We start from the raw sequence: 16,553 nt of genomic DNA, 5'->3' as shown, positions 1-16,553 counted from the left end.
AGATGCGCCTGACACAGGCCATGATATTTCCAATCGCCTCGTATGCATGTGAGAGCTGGACAATGAATAAGGAAGACCGAAGAAGAGTTGACGCTTTTGAGTTGTGGTGCTGGCAAAGAATGCTGAAAGTACCATGAACTGCTAAAAGAACTAACAGATTTGTCCTGGAGGAAGTGCACCCGAAATGCTCTTTGGAAGCGACAATGGCCAGACTTCGTCTCACCTACTTTGGTCATGTTGTAAGAAGGGACCATTCCCTGGAGAAGGATGTCATGCTTGGTTAAGGTGGTGGGTCGACGAAAGAGGGGAAGGCCTTCAATGAGACGGACTGACATGGTGGCTGCAATGATGGGCTCAAGTATAGCAGGGATCATAGAGCTGGCGCAGGATCGGGCAGTGTTTCGTTCTGCTGTACATGGGGTTGCTATGAGTCGGAAACGACTCGACGGCACCTGACAACAACAAGAACAATGCCTATGATATCAATATTTATGCATTCTGTTTCATTTTTGACAACTTCCAATTTTCCTAGATTCATGCTTTGTAACATTCCATGTTCTGATTATTAATGGATGTTTGCAGCTGTTTTTCCTCAGTTTGTGTGGGATGACAGCTGTTGCATTGTTGGAGACTGCAGTCAATGTCATGAGATAAAACAAAGTGTATGTGAACCAGTGTATGGAACATGAATTTGCTCTGTAAACTTTCACACAAATCACAACAAAATTTAAAAAAAAGACAACTTCAGGGGATATGTTAGGTTTAAGGTTTAAAGATTATCTCAGAGCAATAGTTTCAGGAGTTCATCCAGCCTCCATAGCTCCAGAAAGTTTGCAGTCCATGACAATCTGAAATTCTGTCCTACATTTTTCCCCTTTTGATCAGGATTCTTAAATGAACCTTTGATCAAAATGTTCAGTAAGAGTAACTGGGCACCATCCAGTTCTTCTGGTTGCATGGTAAAGGAGGCAGCTGTTCATGGGGGCAATTAGCCACACATTCTATATCCTCCTCCTATTCCTAACTCTCCTTTGTCACTCCAGGTCAATAGAGACCAATTGTCATGCCACTTGCAAGCTTTTAAGACCCCAAGCACTATGCAACAAACTAGAAGGTAGAACAGAAGCACTAAATATTTGAATAGGCCAATTAATTGGCACTTCCCATGAAACCCTGACCCTAAACCTCCAAACCAACGAACCAAATCCCATGAGGTGTTTGGCTGGACATAAGCAGCCTCAGTAGCTACTCTCTCTGTTTTCTGGTCACTGTTATAAATATGACTATCGCAGAAGGTCTGTTCTGATTGCTTTTAATTTTGAGAATGAGGATTGGAGAAAAGGTGGTGTTGAACACTTGAGAAAAGAGGAAACTGTGTAACCTAAGTTCCCTGTGATTCTAGTTCTCAAAATAGGCTGCAGGTTGCATACTGGAATCACCCAAGAAGTTTAAAAAAATACTGATACCTGGGTCTCTTTCCTAGAACTAATGATTTAACTGGTAGGAGGTGCTAGCGGGCACTAGGATTTTGAAAAGCTCTCCAGGTGATTGTGCTATACAGAAAAATTTGAGTAATTAGGGATACTCACTAAGATTGCCAGGTAGGACTAAGGACTCCCTTGGGAAAATGATCCCGAGTTAAAAGAGACTAGTTAGTACTGTAGTGTATTTTTCTCCATGCAGGCATGGAATAGGCAGAGAATTAGATTTAACCAAGGTTGATTTTTCCTTGAAAATAAGATATGGGGAGAGGGGACCAAGACAGTTGAGAATGTCTGCATGGGAATAATTATCATGAGGGGTGAAGGGATCTAAACTGGGTAAGGAGGGAAGCTGAAGCCATGAGAGAGACGAAGGACAGCAAAACGGTGGTAGGATTAACAGATTATCGGTCCTGAGGGAGTGGGAGAACTGTTAAGAGTTGGGGTACCAGAGGGAGTAAACTGGAAAGACATGAGATTATGATCAGAGAATGGAATGCTTAACACTGAAATGATCTGGCAGAGGGTGAAGGTCTAGGGTATGAGTATGCACGTGAGGAGGACAAGATCATTAGAAGGGAGTCAGACAAGGAACCCGGAGACCAGTAATAAAGACGTATCATCTTTATTAATATTGAAATCATCAAGAAATCAACAGAAGTAGTGTAAAAAGCTATGATAATAAACCAGGAGTTTAAGGAATGAGGAAGAATGACCTGTGGATCTGTAGATGACAACACAAAAGGTAACCGGGAGGGTTGGCAGACAATGGGCCTATAAGTTCATGTGAATGATCAGAATTCCCAGGTGTATAGTAGAGCTGGCAAGGGGCAAGGTTATGGTCATTACTTGGTCACAGCCAGCTACCCAGAGGGACCGAGTAGTTGATCCTGAGGGCTTGGGACCATAGTCGCAGGGGACATCAAGCTCAATTGGCATAACATACTATACAAAACATTGTTCCACCTACTACTTTGGCGAGTAGCGACTGGGACCTTAAAAGCTAGGAAGCTGCCATCTAGATGCAACAACGGGTCTCTCCTCATCAAGAAGAAAGAAGAAAACCAAAATTAATGGAAACAACCAGTCCTAGAGACTGGTACACCATCAGATCTGCAACCTATACAACTATGAGATCAGAAGAACTAGATGGTGCCCAGCTACCACTGCCATCCACTTGGAAGGGATGTAGGAGATCCTGCATAAAGAGGGAGAACACTGTGGTACAAAACTCAAAATCATTTGGAGGCAAAAAAAAAAAAGAAGGTTTGCTGGTCCAATAGAGCCTGGTGGAACCACTGAGACTATGGCCCCAAGCTGCCCTTCAGGTCTGGAATTGAACCCACAACTGTGGTTTCCAGCCAAACAAAGTACAGGCATGTGAGTTAAACATTTACCTCAAGTAGACACACGCCCTGGAGAGAACAATCATGGGAGAAGGAAGGGCTGCTTATGCACAGGGAGATAGCTCAGGGTGCAGAAGAGTATGAAGGGATGGACACTGGGAGGAGGTAACTATGGGGAGGAAGTGGGAGGGGAGCTGCTGCATTGTAAATTTTGGTCAATGACATGAGACAAAGTATATGTGAACTGCTGTATGAAAAGTGAATTTACTCTGTAAATCTTCACCCAAATCCTAATAATAAAAAAAAAAAAGGTATTATGAAGGGAAAAAAAAAAAAAAAGGTAACCGGGAATATAATCTGATGGCATGAGCCTTAAAACTGGGGGTAAGGGGGGAACGGAAAGAGAGAGGAATAATGAAATACCATCTACTGTTAAATGTCTTTTTGCTCTTAAGGGAAAAGAGACCATGACTTTTTACACCTACCACCTGTGATAGTTCTTGGAACAAAATCCACTGCTATTGAGTCAATTCTGACTCACAGTGACCCTACAGGACAGAGAGAACTGCCCTATAGGGTTTCTAAGGCTGTAAATCTTTATGGAAGCAGACTACCTAGACTTTGTCCTGCAGAGCGGCTGGTGGGTTCGAACCACTGATCTTTTGGTTTAGCAGAACAATGCTTTAACCACAGCACTATCAGAGCTCTTTCTTGGAACATTGTTGTTTGTTGTTATGTGCTGTCGAGTCGGACCTGACTCATAGCCACCCCTCCTTGGGTTTCCGAGGCAGTATCACTACGGAAGTATTGCCCCATCTTCCTTCCGAGGAGTGGCTGATGGGTTTGAACAGCCAGCCTTCTGGTTACCAGTGAAGTGCCTTAGGCACTAAGCTACCAGAGCTCCTTCTTAGAACATAGTAAGCGTTTTATAAATTTTGGTGGTTGGGTGAGCTGTCTAGGGGAAACAGACTCATTCCAAAGTTATCATCTGAATTAGAACCCAGCTGTCTTGGTTCCCTATCCCAATTAATAGTATTGTTCTTTTGGTTCTGTCAATAACTCAGCTACTCTCGGGAGCTCTGGTAGCATAGTGCCTAAGGCACTTGACTGCTAACCAGAAGGCTGGTGGTTCAAATCCACTCCAGAAGGAAGCTACTCCTCAGAAGGAAGATGGGGCAATCTATTTCTGTAGTGATACTGCCTCGGAAACCCAAGGAGGGGTCGCTGACTCAGGTCCGACTCGACAGTACATAACAACAACAACTCTTGGTTCAGAGACATCCTCAAGTCAGTTTCCCCAGCTTCACAACAGGAGAAGCCTCATTTTTAAGACTCTCTTTTTTTGGTATTTCCCCTGCCCCCTCTTTTTGTCAGTTTATCAGAGCACTTCAAACAGTGGAAACAAATGGGACAGGAGTGACAGTCACAGATAATGACCCTAGTCTCCAAGTGGAAGACATTTTTAATTAAACCTGGGACCCAGCACAGCAAGCTCTGCCTTACCATAGTGAAAGAGTAGAGTGGAAAGGTTTCCACGACAAAATGAGACATGAGTCTTCAGAGAGCGATAAAAAGCATACATTATTATGCAAAAGCAATATCCCTAGGGTTTTGACATACATTCAACAACATTCATTCATGAACATAAACTGAGGACCCACTAGGCACCAGGCACTGTGCTAGGCATTGAATATAATTCATACATGAAAATTGATTAAAATATGTATCAAAGGCAGCCTTAGAGGGGAAAGGAAGTTACAAAAAAGCAAATGCATCCTGCAGGTTGTGTGTGAGTGAGGCAGCAAGGAGAGACACCCATGGGAAGAGTGGGTGATATTACTAATTAAATGAATATATAGCTATCTCAGGACTTGGGCAGTGCCACTTGTCTCCTAGTCAACTGAATGACACGGAGCTCAGCCTCCTGGCAAGAGAACCCAGGGTGATGTTTTTAGCTGTCACACCATGGAGGTATCTCCGGCTACAGAACATCTTAGTTCGTTGGCCTTTCTCTAACTTCCTATGTAAGTTTAGAAAAGTCAACCTCTCTAGGCCTCTGCTGTTTCATGTGTAAAATAAGGGATTGTGAGATCATTTTTAAAATGTCTGCCTACTTTTGAGTTATAAATCCAATGTCTCTATGGTTCCAATCACATGGAGCAGCACAGGGTATGTATTCACCTGGGAGATGAAAAGGAAATGGGGACTACTTTTAGTGCCTAGCCCCTATCATGTAGCAGCAGCATGTTCAAGACAAAGGATCAGAGACTGACCTGCAGCACCAAAGTCAGGACCCGGCAGCTGATTGCAAACCTTACCACCTCTTTCTGGGACGGGTTCAGGGGCCACATCCTCTCACCATCAGGAATTCAAGGGTGTTGCAGCAGGACTGAGCTCCTCAGGCTTCTAAACTCCAAAACCCAAGGAGGAAATGCCACACATGAGCCAGAACCAAATTCTTAAAAGTATTCTTCACAGAATCTCCCTCTTTAGCATTACTATGGCAAATTTAACCACCTAACTGCTCAGATGAAGGAAAAGCATCTTTAAGGAAGCTAGGACCACCTGGTGTCCTGCTGAAGGAATGTATTCTTAGAGGAAGCATGTCATACAGAAAGGCATGAAGCTGGAAAGCTAGGCTTGCAGAAAGTCTAAAAGCCTCTTGAGTGCTCGTACACAGGAACTAAAGACCTGAGTTCAAGACCTCCCTCTGTGACTCACATGTTCTCATTTAGTTCCTCTAGACTTCAGTTCTACAAAGTGGGAGTCAGACTACTTGCCTTGCCTGTTTCACAAAGTTGTCATCACGACAAAATGAACTAAAGTGTGATAAACCACTACATGAATCTATGTCATGGTTGTTATTACTTCGCGTGTACCATTTTCCTCTTACCCAGAATAATAAACTAGGTCCCAACCCAGAATCCCAAAAGTGGGGTATAGAACTGTACTGGAAGACCATAATGACCATATACTCTAGCTTAACTCTCTGATGTGTGTTCAGCTGGTCTGTTAAATTAAGTGGAGAAGGAAAAGAAAACCACCACTCAGCAGGGCTTCAGCTAGCGTATATTGCTAAAACAAACTTAAGGCGAAGACAGAGTCAGCTACTAGAGATGGAAAAAACTGTTATCCCCAATCTCTTTATTGGAATGACAGCAATCCATAAACAATTACAAAGCCATCCTGAGGCAAGGAACTACTTTAAGGTACTTTTTGCATTTCTTGGGCTAAATAAAGTAGCAATGGCTTCTACAGAATTTTTCAACACCAGACTGGGAAATCAGAAAGGAGGGCAAGAGCATCAGAGGCAGCTTTGAGGTGAAGAAAAGCTGTCTCCAACAGGATGAATGATCAGGTATGTCTAGGCAAAAGGGAATATAGCCATGACCATATATAAAGTTGGTGGATGATATTTCTATACATATATTTGTATGAGCTGTAAGTATGTCCATATAAATAGAACAGGGGCAAAGTGGTAATTTTTTTTTTTTTTTTACTGTGATTTGGGTGAAAGTTTACAGAGCAAATTCACTTTCTACACAGCAGTTCACACACATGTTGTCTCGACGTGGCATTGACTACAAAGTGAAATCTTCTTAGACACAGTCAGCCACCCTGATGGAGTGAGCTGTTGGACCTGTGGGCTTGGGACCATGGTCACAAAGGACATCAAGCTCAATTGGCATAACATGCTATACAAAAACATTGTTTTACTTCCTACTTTGGTGAGTAGTAACTGGGATCTTAAAAGCTTGCAAGGGGCCATCTAGAGGCAACAATGGGTCTCTTCTCATCCAGAGCAAAGAACAATGAAGAAAACCAAAGACAAATAGAAACAATTAGGCCAGGGCACTAGTAGACCATGCAAACCTCAGCCTATATGGCCATGGGACCAGAAGAACTAAATGGTGCCCGGCTACCACTGTTAACCACTTGGAAAGGGATCAGTGCAGGACATCATGGGTAGATTGGGAGAACAATGTAGAACAAAATGCAAAATCATAAAAAAGACCAGGTTTACTGGTCTGATAGAGCCTGGTGAGAGTCCCAAGACTATGGACCCTAGTTATCCTTCAGGTCTGGAATTGAACTCACTCCCACGGCTTCCAGCCAAACAAAAGACAGGCATATAGGGTAGACATTTACATCAGGTAGATACACTCCTTAGAACGATCAATCATAGGAGAACAGAAGGATAGTATTTGCACAGCTAGATAGCTCAGGGGGCAAGAATGCACAGGAAAGAAGGACACAGGGAAGAAGTAATTTCAGGGAGAAAATGGGAAGAGAGCTGTCACATTGTGGGGAATTGCAGTCAATATCATGAAACAAAATGTGTATGAACTGTTATATGGAAAATGAATTTGCTCTGTAAACTTTTACCCAAATCACAATTTAAAAAAAAAACAAAAAACGAAAAGCTGTCTCCAAAGGAGAAAAAAAATATTTAAACTGAAAAACTAATAAGGGCTGGAAGAACCTTTATCCTTATCTGGTTAAGTCTTTCCAAAGCTTCAGGTGTCAGTTGTTTCTGGAATTCTCTGACGCTTGCTAGACTACGTGATATATTTCATTATATGCTCCCCGTGCACTCTGAATTGTCTTCTTTATTGATATTGCTGAAAGCTGTAAGTCCCAATACACTGGAAGCTCTCTATGAGAACAGAGGCTTTGTCTAGCTTGCTCAGAAATGTATTTCCAGGGCCTAACATATGAACAGGCACTTTAAGCCTATGTTCTGAGTAAGTAAAATTGGTTAGAGTAGAATACAGCATCACTAGGTTACTGGCTCTGGATTTAAAATCACTGCCTCAAGTATTCCTCCTGCCATATCTTATGTTCAGAGCAACATGACAAAGTCACAGAAGCCACAGGAAAATAAAATTTCCTCAGGAAAGGAGCAAGGTTGGCCAATAGCAACAATATTCTTTCCTCAGCACAAGGGGGCGCCTGCTGCTCACTCCATCACCAGGAGGCCTGAAGGAAAGGAAGGGCCATGAACTCCACACCGGTTTCTCAAGTAAATTCAGTTCAAAGGCAAGCTTGTGACAAACCCAGAAACTGCCTAGTTTTGTGAATCTATCCAACATTTCCAACATCTGACAAGCTGAATTGACAGAAATCATAGAAATAGACACAGCCAACCTCACACAGCTGCTCCTTCTCTATCCTACAGTGAATCCAGTCTTTTTCCCTTCTTTGACTTCCCACCCACGTGCAGAAGAGAAATTGGGAACAGAAAAGCACTTAACGCACCTCTGCCTCTTCAGCAGGCTTCCATTCTTCCTTTACCCTCTCCAGAGTCGAGCTCTAACCTCAGCGACCACAGGAGACTTGTAGCCTACACTTAGCTTACAGGTAAACTAAGTGAAAACAAAATAAAATCAGTTTTCCCTCTCAACTAACTGCTAACCTCACATCCCAACAAACCCTTTGCCAAATCACAGACTTTTTAACTGGTAGGACACTTACAAATCAACTAGTTTCACTCTTCCATTCTTCCGTGAGGAAAATAGGCCTGAGAGGTGGGTAATAAAAATTTCCATAGTTCTTAAAATTTTTACATCAGAGATCTCACTGGACCCTGTAAAATTATTATAATTACCATGCCTACTTTATGGATGTGGAAACTGAGGCTCACTGGGGTTAAGTGACACACCCAAGGTTACTCAGAGTTTCTAGGTCACTGTTTTTTTTGCTTTTGAAACCTCGTGGTCTTCCCACTTGACTTCACCCCATCAAATGATAGGTGTTTTCCAGAGACTGGAATGACACAGGCCTCTCAATTTCTAGTAACTCACTACTTCGTCCAGTGATAGCCTTGCTAGGTATGTGTAGGGCAAGGGAGGGCCCTATGAGAATTTAGGAAAGCCTGCTGGATAGGGTCCCCAATCCCTCCAGTTGTTGCTAATCCCTCTAGATAAGGCTTAAATCTTCGGTAGGGTGGGGAAGTCACTTTGATCCAGCATCCTCAGGGTTAGAGGACTCGCAGGCCGTCCGAAGCTGCCTTTGGCCAGCCCTGCCAGGCCCGAAACTCGTTCTAACCCGCATCTCCCTGGCACACACTCCACTGGGGAGAGGGTATCAGCCTCAACCCCGAGGGGCCACGGCCAGGGGTTTATTCCTGGGAGTTCCGGCGGAACCCAGGCCATAGCGCCGGAAGACGGGGGAGGGTGGGAGCCTGTAAAGGAAGAGGCGGCAACGAGCGGTAGCTATGGCGGTGGGGCGGGGTTCTTCCGTAGCCTCCGCCTCCCTTTCCCCCGGCCTTCATTTGACAACTTCCCGCCCCTCAGAAAGCGAGGGCTCCCTAGCTGGCGCCAGGTGCCCAGCGCCCGCCCGTCCCGACCTCCCAGGCGGGGCCCGACCCTCAGCACCTCCATCCGGGGCCCCGAGCGACCCGCGCCTGCGCACCGTCCCCACCGACGACTGCCCCGCCCCGCTCCTGCCCGGACTCGAAACCACCCCGCCTCCTCCGCGGCGGCCATGTTGACTCCCGGCGAGCGGGGCGGGGACGGCGTGGCCCGACTACTCTGCGCTTCCCCCACCCCAACGCCTTAGCACCTTCCCGCCTCGGTGACACCTGAAGAGTTTTCCCTTGCACTTCACCCTTCTCCAGTCTCCTTCCCCCGCTCTCAATTAGAATGCTGGGACTGCTGTCTCAAGAGTCGGTGTTCCTGCCCCAGTTCCATCCGCAAACACTGAGTTCCCGACGTGTGTTGAGGCTCTTGAAGCCTGGCGGCCTGTTCACAGAAGCCAGAGCTGCACTTTCCCTGCTGTCAGGCAACAACAGCTCAGCACAGGGCCTGGCACACAATAGGTGTTATATGAATGGAAAGAAAAGGCTTCTTGGAGCTTCTGTGGCCAGCAGCGGCACCCTGTGTCCTTCATGTGAAGAAAGTGGGGGATCCCCCTGACTTTCCCTTCCTCGGGCAACCGGGAACCTTCTGTCCTCCTCCAGTCCTCAGCTCCACTTCAACTTGCTAATGAGGATGGTGAAGGAAACCTCAGAGAACAACCCCCAGGACTCCTTTTTCCTTCCTCACTCAGTTTCTCCCATAGGAAGTGGAGCTAAAAAAAGAAAAAAAGAAGCTAACTCAACAAAACCGTCTGTTAGGAAGGAGCGGCCAGTTGGTACCCCCCCCCACACACACACACCCTGTAACGGAAACTGTTAGAACAACTTTGCACCCTTCTTAAAGGAAACAGATAATAAATCCTTCTCCGTTGGTGGATTTCTTGTTTCTCAGGATTCCAGAGCCTTCTGTGGTTTCAGTTATCTGTTCCCCAAACGAAGCTGGGGTCTGGGTTAGCCTCTGGCCACAACCCTGCCTGAGGGAGGGGTTTATCTTCTCCAACAGCTACTAATGTGGGTGGGAACGAAGAGGTGGTTGCTATCTCTCCAGGCAAAGTAAACTAGCCCACATCAACTCTGTGGGGCCCAGGGACTGTATCTTTTCTTTATAACTCTTTGCAGGCCCTGAGATCTAAGCTGCCCTCAGATATTTGTTGTGCATAAGGGGGATAAAATACAAATTACATTTTAGTCGTTACATGTTTGTTGCGAGAGAAGGGAAAAAACCGGAGTTTAGATTGCCCTTCCCCCCATGTTCTTCAGTGACACGCACTTGTTCTCAGCTCCAGTCTGCCTGTGAGTGAAAACAGCAAACCCGGGACACATTCATGACTGAGGCCTATGGTTCTGGCTTGATCTTGAAGTTTGTGAAGCTCCAAGTAGACCTCTGTTTGCAATGACAAAACTATGAAACGAACTGTCCTTGCTCTGTGTATTCATGACAGAAGAGGACACACGTTCTCAGGATCCCCTCTATATACACCAAATTCCCTCAAAAATCTATTAGTTGAAAGGACAGAGGTCTCTAGTGACAAGTCAGAATATTTTCTGAAAGCTCAACTGTTACTGGTTAGGGGTAGAACTTAGTCCAGATCTTCAGCTCCACTTTCCTGCAATTTCTCCTTCCTTTCCTTTTCTGCTACCCTGCCCCCTCCTCTCTTTCCTGTTTCATTTTCTGGCTCCTGCTCTGACAGGAAAACGGGGAAGCTGAATCTTATGCTCTCAAAGCCCTGGCTTGTCAGATTGGAAGGAGGCTGGTTGGGATGGGAGGGAGTTCTGGGCCTCCAAAGCTGTGAGTGAGGAGTGGAGGAGGCAACTCTCCCCATTCTTTACTGTTGAGAGTCTGCAGCTAAAATGGAGCCTGCATCAACACAGGCAGCCAGCTGAGGGACCAGAACTGCAAAGAGCAAGCCAGATAGTGCTGTATCCCAGCTTTGGAAAGACCCTACACCTCCCAGCAACTTCCATTAAGAACCAAATATTCCATACTACCAAGAAACAGTTCCATAATACAAATCCCTAACCCAAACAATGCAAGCAATGCATTACTATTACCAGAATCCTAGAATGTAAGAGGGCTTCAGCATTTCTTGAACTTGTCTGACTCTTGCTGTTTCCCCTGCTTGAAACCTCTACTACCAGGCTGGCCCACTACATTTGAGTCTCAGTTGAAATGTTACCTCCTCCGAGAGGCCTACCCTGATTATCCAGCCACAACCACCATCACCCTGTACCATTTCATCATCCTGTTCTATTTTCTTCATGGCAGTTACCACCACCTGGTTATCTTGTCCATGAATTTTACTTGATTCATGGTTTGTTTCTCTCTTCTGAATGTAAGGCTAGGAGAACTGGGACTTTGTTCACCAATATATTCCCACCATTTAGAACAGTGTCTTGCACATTCTGTGTATGAGATAAAGATCTGGTGAATGAATTAATTTAATCTGATACCTACATTTTATGGATAAGTAAGCTAAAACTCAAAGAGGGGAAGTCACTGGCCTGAGGTCACACGCTAGTGGTGGAGGTGGGATTTGAAGTCAGGTCTCCAGCCTCCCAGACTGGTTCTTTCTACCATTCCACACTATTCTAATCTTTCTCAGATTTACCCCTTTCCCTGTCTTCCTTTTACCAAATGTCTAAGAGTACTTGTGGCCTATGCCAAAAGTCCTATATAGGGCACACCATCTTAACAGCTTCTACCTACTCTTTCTTCCACCAGATAGCTATCTCACATGTATGATTTATTCAACAATGTTGGCATGCCCACCATGCACCAAGGGATAAGAATGAAACATTGAGCAAGACAGACTCTAGTCCTTGCCCTCGTGCAGATGATAGTAATATCTACTTTATAGGATTGATAATGCTTGACATAAAGTAGATACTCAAAAAAGGTGGGCTGTTATAACTCCCTGAACAAATAAGAGGAGTAATTTTTCCACTGAAGATAGGAAGAAGGAAGTTTGGTAGTTCCCCTAACCTCCCAGGAGTTCCCTAACAACTCATGTCTCTGCATCTGCCATGTCTTGTTCCTGCCTTCACATCTTGAGGTGGCCTTGACCCCAGGATGGGCAGATAAACAGCCCAGTGTACCTATTCTCAGTAGCTCAGTTACTGGGCACTAAAACATCCATGGTCCCAATCTTATGCCAATGATGGGAGTAACTGACCCTGACCTGGGACGTTGGCTCTTTGGTCACACTACTATGGGGCAAAAGTGACCATATTGGCCTCAAATTCCTGTTACTGCCAACTGTTAGCAGGCAGGACTAATGCCCATAATGTCTGGCATCTGTGCCCTTACCAAAACTTTATGTTACTTCTTTTCACAGTGGATAAAAGGGCATTCATTGGCAGTTTCCAAGGATGCTGGGTGATATCCACATCTATCCTTACATCTAGGATGGCATCAATCAGGTCTTGGATATTTACCAAAAGCATCCTTTTGGCCTCTGCTTAACCACTTGAAGATGCCCATCCATCCCAGAACAAAGACACCCCCACCACCACCCTGCCTTACCACTGCAGAAGCCAAACATTGATCTTTTATAGTCATGGACACTATTTTTTTGTACCCTTCCTTCAGTGTGTCTTTCGGTAATTGGAAAATCTTGACCCCACTGTTGTTTCTCTCAGACCAGGGGCCTACGGGGGAAGGGCATAAGCCACTTAGAGGAGGCAGTGGCTGCAAGGCAAAAAAGCCAATGAGGTTGAAAGTATTGTTTAGGCCGGACTTGGCTGCTTTCCAGCTGTGGAAGAAGGTTAAGGTCATTTGGGGGGTGGAGAGGGAGGAGCCTGGGAAAAGAACTACTAGCCACACCCCTGGGTTCCTTGGGGGTGAGTTTCTATTTACTGCTCAAAAGCAAATTACTTACAGCTCAGTAGCCAGCAGTTCTCTTGGCCCCTGGTAACTACAGTCAGAAATTGGAGATCAGGCTAGGCTGCCCCTGCATTGCAGGAGAGCCGATGAAAGGAACCCAGGAAACCAAACTCCTCTGTAATGCTCCACACACAGCCCAGAAATGCACTTTCTAGAGTATTAGTGTTAGAGGCCGAGAGCAAAAATAAGCATTAGAAATCTTGCTTACTAAAATATGGATATGAAAAGTTTCCCATTTAGTGTTTTCTGGAAGAGTTCTAGGAGCGCATCTTGTTTGAGAAAGGTTAGGCAATTGTTTCTACTTCCTTCCTCTCAACAGAGAAAGGCTAACTATTCATTCCTATCTGTGACCCAAATATTAACTGCTACACTTAGTTTGATGAACACTTGGTTGATATTCCTGGGACAATTTTACCTCATGCTAAAATGAATACAACAAATCTTGCTTTTGCTGGCTGAGCTCCAGAGCTAGATCCAGTTAGCCCTGGATGTCCTTCAATCCAGGAAGCTCAGGGATGTATTGGGAAGAATGTGAGCCTTAGAGTCAGGTGGACCTTGGTGTGTGAGCTCTGACAAGCCTTTCACTTCTCTTCCCTCAACTGTAAAATGGAAGCCAGAATACGGACCTTACTGGTAGGATTATTTGTAATATTCTATATCTGGCACAAAGGTAGGTGCTTAACAGAAAGTTGTTTCAAGTTTCATGTCTAAGGGTCCACAGTAATAGCATTTTTCTGGAAAACTGAACTTGAAGGTTTCTAATATTTTTTCCTAAGGAAGGGGATGAACAAAGAAGCCATATACTGTAGCTTTAGCCTTGTAAAAGCAACTCAATCTGGTCAACATCTAGGATTTCATTCAACAACTACTTATTAAGAGGCAACTATTTTCCAGGCCATGTTACAGGACAGGGATACAGTAGAGCAAATGGCCCTGCCCTCAGAGCTTACATTCTAATGAAAGAAGACAGGTAATAGGTCAAATGGTAACAAGTGCTGTAAGAAAAATAAGGCAGGGAAGGAAAAGAGAGAGGCAGGAGAGCAGAGATTGTTAATTTTAAGTAAGGTGGTCAGGGTAAGCTTCACTGATAGGACATCTGAGCCAAGATCTGAAGGAGACAAGGGCTTGAGATATATAGTTACCCCATGAAATATTCTAGGCAGAGGAACAATAAGTGTAAAGACTACAAAGTGGAAACAGCCCTATAAAATGGAACGAGCCATGGGGAAGAGAGATGGAGTCAGAAAGGTTGTGGCAAACTAGTTACTTAAAGGTCTCTAAGTAACTGAGGGTCTATTTTAAGGATCTGGACTTTTACTTGCTCAAGAGTGAGAAGCACTGAAAGATTTTGACCTTAGATTTTAAATGGATCATCTGGTGGCTATGTCAATAGGTTCAATTGGGCAAAGCAGCAGCGTGGCCAGTTTGGAAGCTACTTCAAGAATCCAGGGGAGATATGTCTTGGATCACAGTGGTGGTGACTGGATTGATGATTATTTTCTGAAGTGTGCTGACGGACTGGATGTGGAAATGAAAGGAGTCAAGGATGATGCCCATGTTTTTTTTTTTTTTTTGCCAAGCAATACCAGGATGGAGTTGCCACCTACTGAGATGATTATTGGAGAAGAAAATTTCTAGGGGAAGACATGGCATTATTTTGCATATTAAAATTAAACTTAGAAGCTTAGAAACAGAAATGTAAAAAAGGCAGCTGAATATACTGGTCTGGAGTCAGGGGCAAGAGCCAGTCTGGAGACATGATTTTAAATGGTTGTATTATTGTTAAAGAATTTCTAAGGAAAGAGATACTCCCTTTGCTAACAATCTGCAATTCCCCCCTCTCCCCATAGAGTATCATCCATTTCTTTGGCTATTAAAACCCACTTTATTTCAAGAGGCTAACATGCTTTTTTATGCCTGGAACTTCCTTCTGTAGACTAAACCTTCTCAGAGCTTTCTTGAACTTAGACTTACACTATGGAGGTTAAAGTAGAATATGGTCAAGAAATTTCAGGGTTGAAGATGCCACTATTTGGGGCAGAGGGCACATTAAAGAAGATGTAAGAACAGGACCAACCTTACCCTCAGTCATACCCAAAGGTCAAGCTTTTAACTAGTTTGAAGATAATAAAAAGCCTCACAAACGTCTTACCAAGATTTAATGTACATTTATTCTTAACACGTGGAACATATAGTATAAAGATTTCATACTGAATAAATGATATTCATTAAGCCAAAAAAGGAAAAAAAGGAAGAATTTACATCAAGTTTTAGCTACATTGTTTGAAATACAAATATGCAGATTTTATCACTGAAAAAATCTCAATTGTGTTTCTTCATCAGGAACTTCAACTGAACCTAGAACTTTTTCACACCTCGATTAGAAAGAAAACAAAACAAAACAAAAACCCAGAAAAAAATAAACTATAAGTTGATTGGCTGCTGAGACAGCAAGGATTTTTTTTACAGAGACCTGTACAGCATCGCACCAAGAAGGGCGATGTCTGGCAAGAGATTAAATAGCTGTGTCTCGCTTTGTGCAGGTCACCAACTTGTTAACTCGTCATACTATAAAGGGGTGGCTGGGGGGACCAAACTGTGGGGATCCAGAGGGTATGTGCAATGTACAACGTCATATATATATACACACGTGGCAGCACAGCGGCTGCAGCTAAAGGTTAAAACCAGTTCTAAGAGGTGATCTCAGGGTTATTCATACAATCAAGGAGGAAGAGAAAGAGGTCAGGGTGTTGTAGGTTCACACATGATACTTTGGGGGAAAAGCCTTTTTTTTTTTTCTCCTCAACGTTTAACTAAAAACATTTTTAAAAACTACAGCTTGCTGCTGACCCAGCGTTTTCTCTTTTTTCCATGTGAGACATTATTATTACAGTATGTTTACAGTATCAGGTGTACAGTACAGTACATGAAAGGGTCTACACTCTACTGCACAGGCCTCTCCAGTGAACAGGGTCTGTCCACAACTGCTAACTTCTTGGCTCCTGCAAGATTGTGAATGTACAACAATAAACCACACACAGTTCAGCAGTCACCTTTTTTATCCTTCAGAGGTTTTTTTTTGTATTTTTTTTTCCTTTTTTTTTTTTTTTTTTTTAACCATTAAAAACAGTTATGAAATGTGGCGTCCCGTTGATGCAAGGACCGGGAAAGCCATTTTAATTTTTTTTCCCCAAACTCACTGTAAACGACAGTAACTTTGGTTAAAATAAAAAAGTCTTCTATGTAGGCAGAGCTTTGTCTTTTCAAATAGGGTGGGGACCTGAGGGGAGGCAGGTGAAGACAAGGAACAGAAAGGGGGGTTGGGGAGGAAAGAGCAACAGGTGAGACATTTTTCCCAAGGGAGAAGCTGGACAGCACAGGGTAAACTTGATTCTGAGGTGGTTTTGCATAAATAAAGGGCAACAGTCAGTTTCTAAGTTCTCCACACACGCACACACACACGGGGGGGAGGTGTCCCACGGCTG

At 44.1% G+C, this 16,553-nt stretch overlaps 1 protein-coding gene across 1 annotated transcript in view; it reads right to left on the bottom strand.

The window, feature by feature from the left end:
* Window positions 1-5,178, bottom strand: part of PIGV (phosphatidylinositol glycan anchor biosynthesis class V) — a 13,579-nt gene extending 8,401 nt beyond the window's left edge. Inside the window, exon 1 of the mRNA XM_007935782.2 lies at window positions 5,101-5,178. Within this exon, the coding sequence (XP_007933973.1) occupies window positions 5,101-5,178 (78 nt within the window). The remainder of the gene's footprint in view (window positions 1-5,100) is intronic.
* Window positions 5,179-16,553: the final 11,375 nt, after the last annotated feature.

Source organism: Orycteropus afer, unplaced genomic scaffold (genome assembly GCF_000298275.1).
Source record: "Orycteropus afer afer isolate SDZICR_OR568_19922 unplaced genomic scaffold, OryAfe1.0 scaffold00031, whole genome shotgun sequence".
NCBI classification, from domain to species: domain Eukaryota; kingdom Metazoa; phylum Chordata; class Mammalia; order Tubulidentata; family Orycteropodidae; genus Orycteropus; species Orycteropus afer.
Note: the sequence above shows the minus strand (reverse complement) of the source record. Positions and strands in the feature narration are given on the sequence as shown.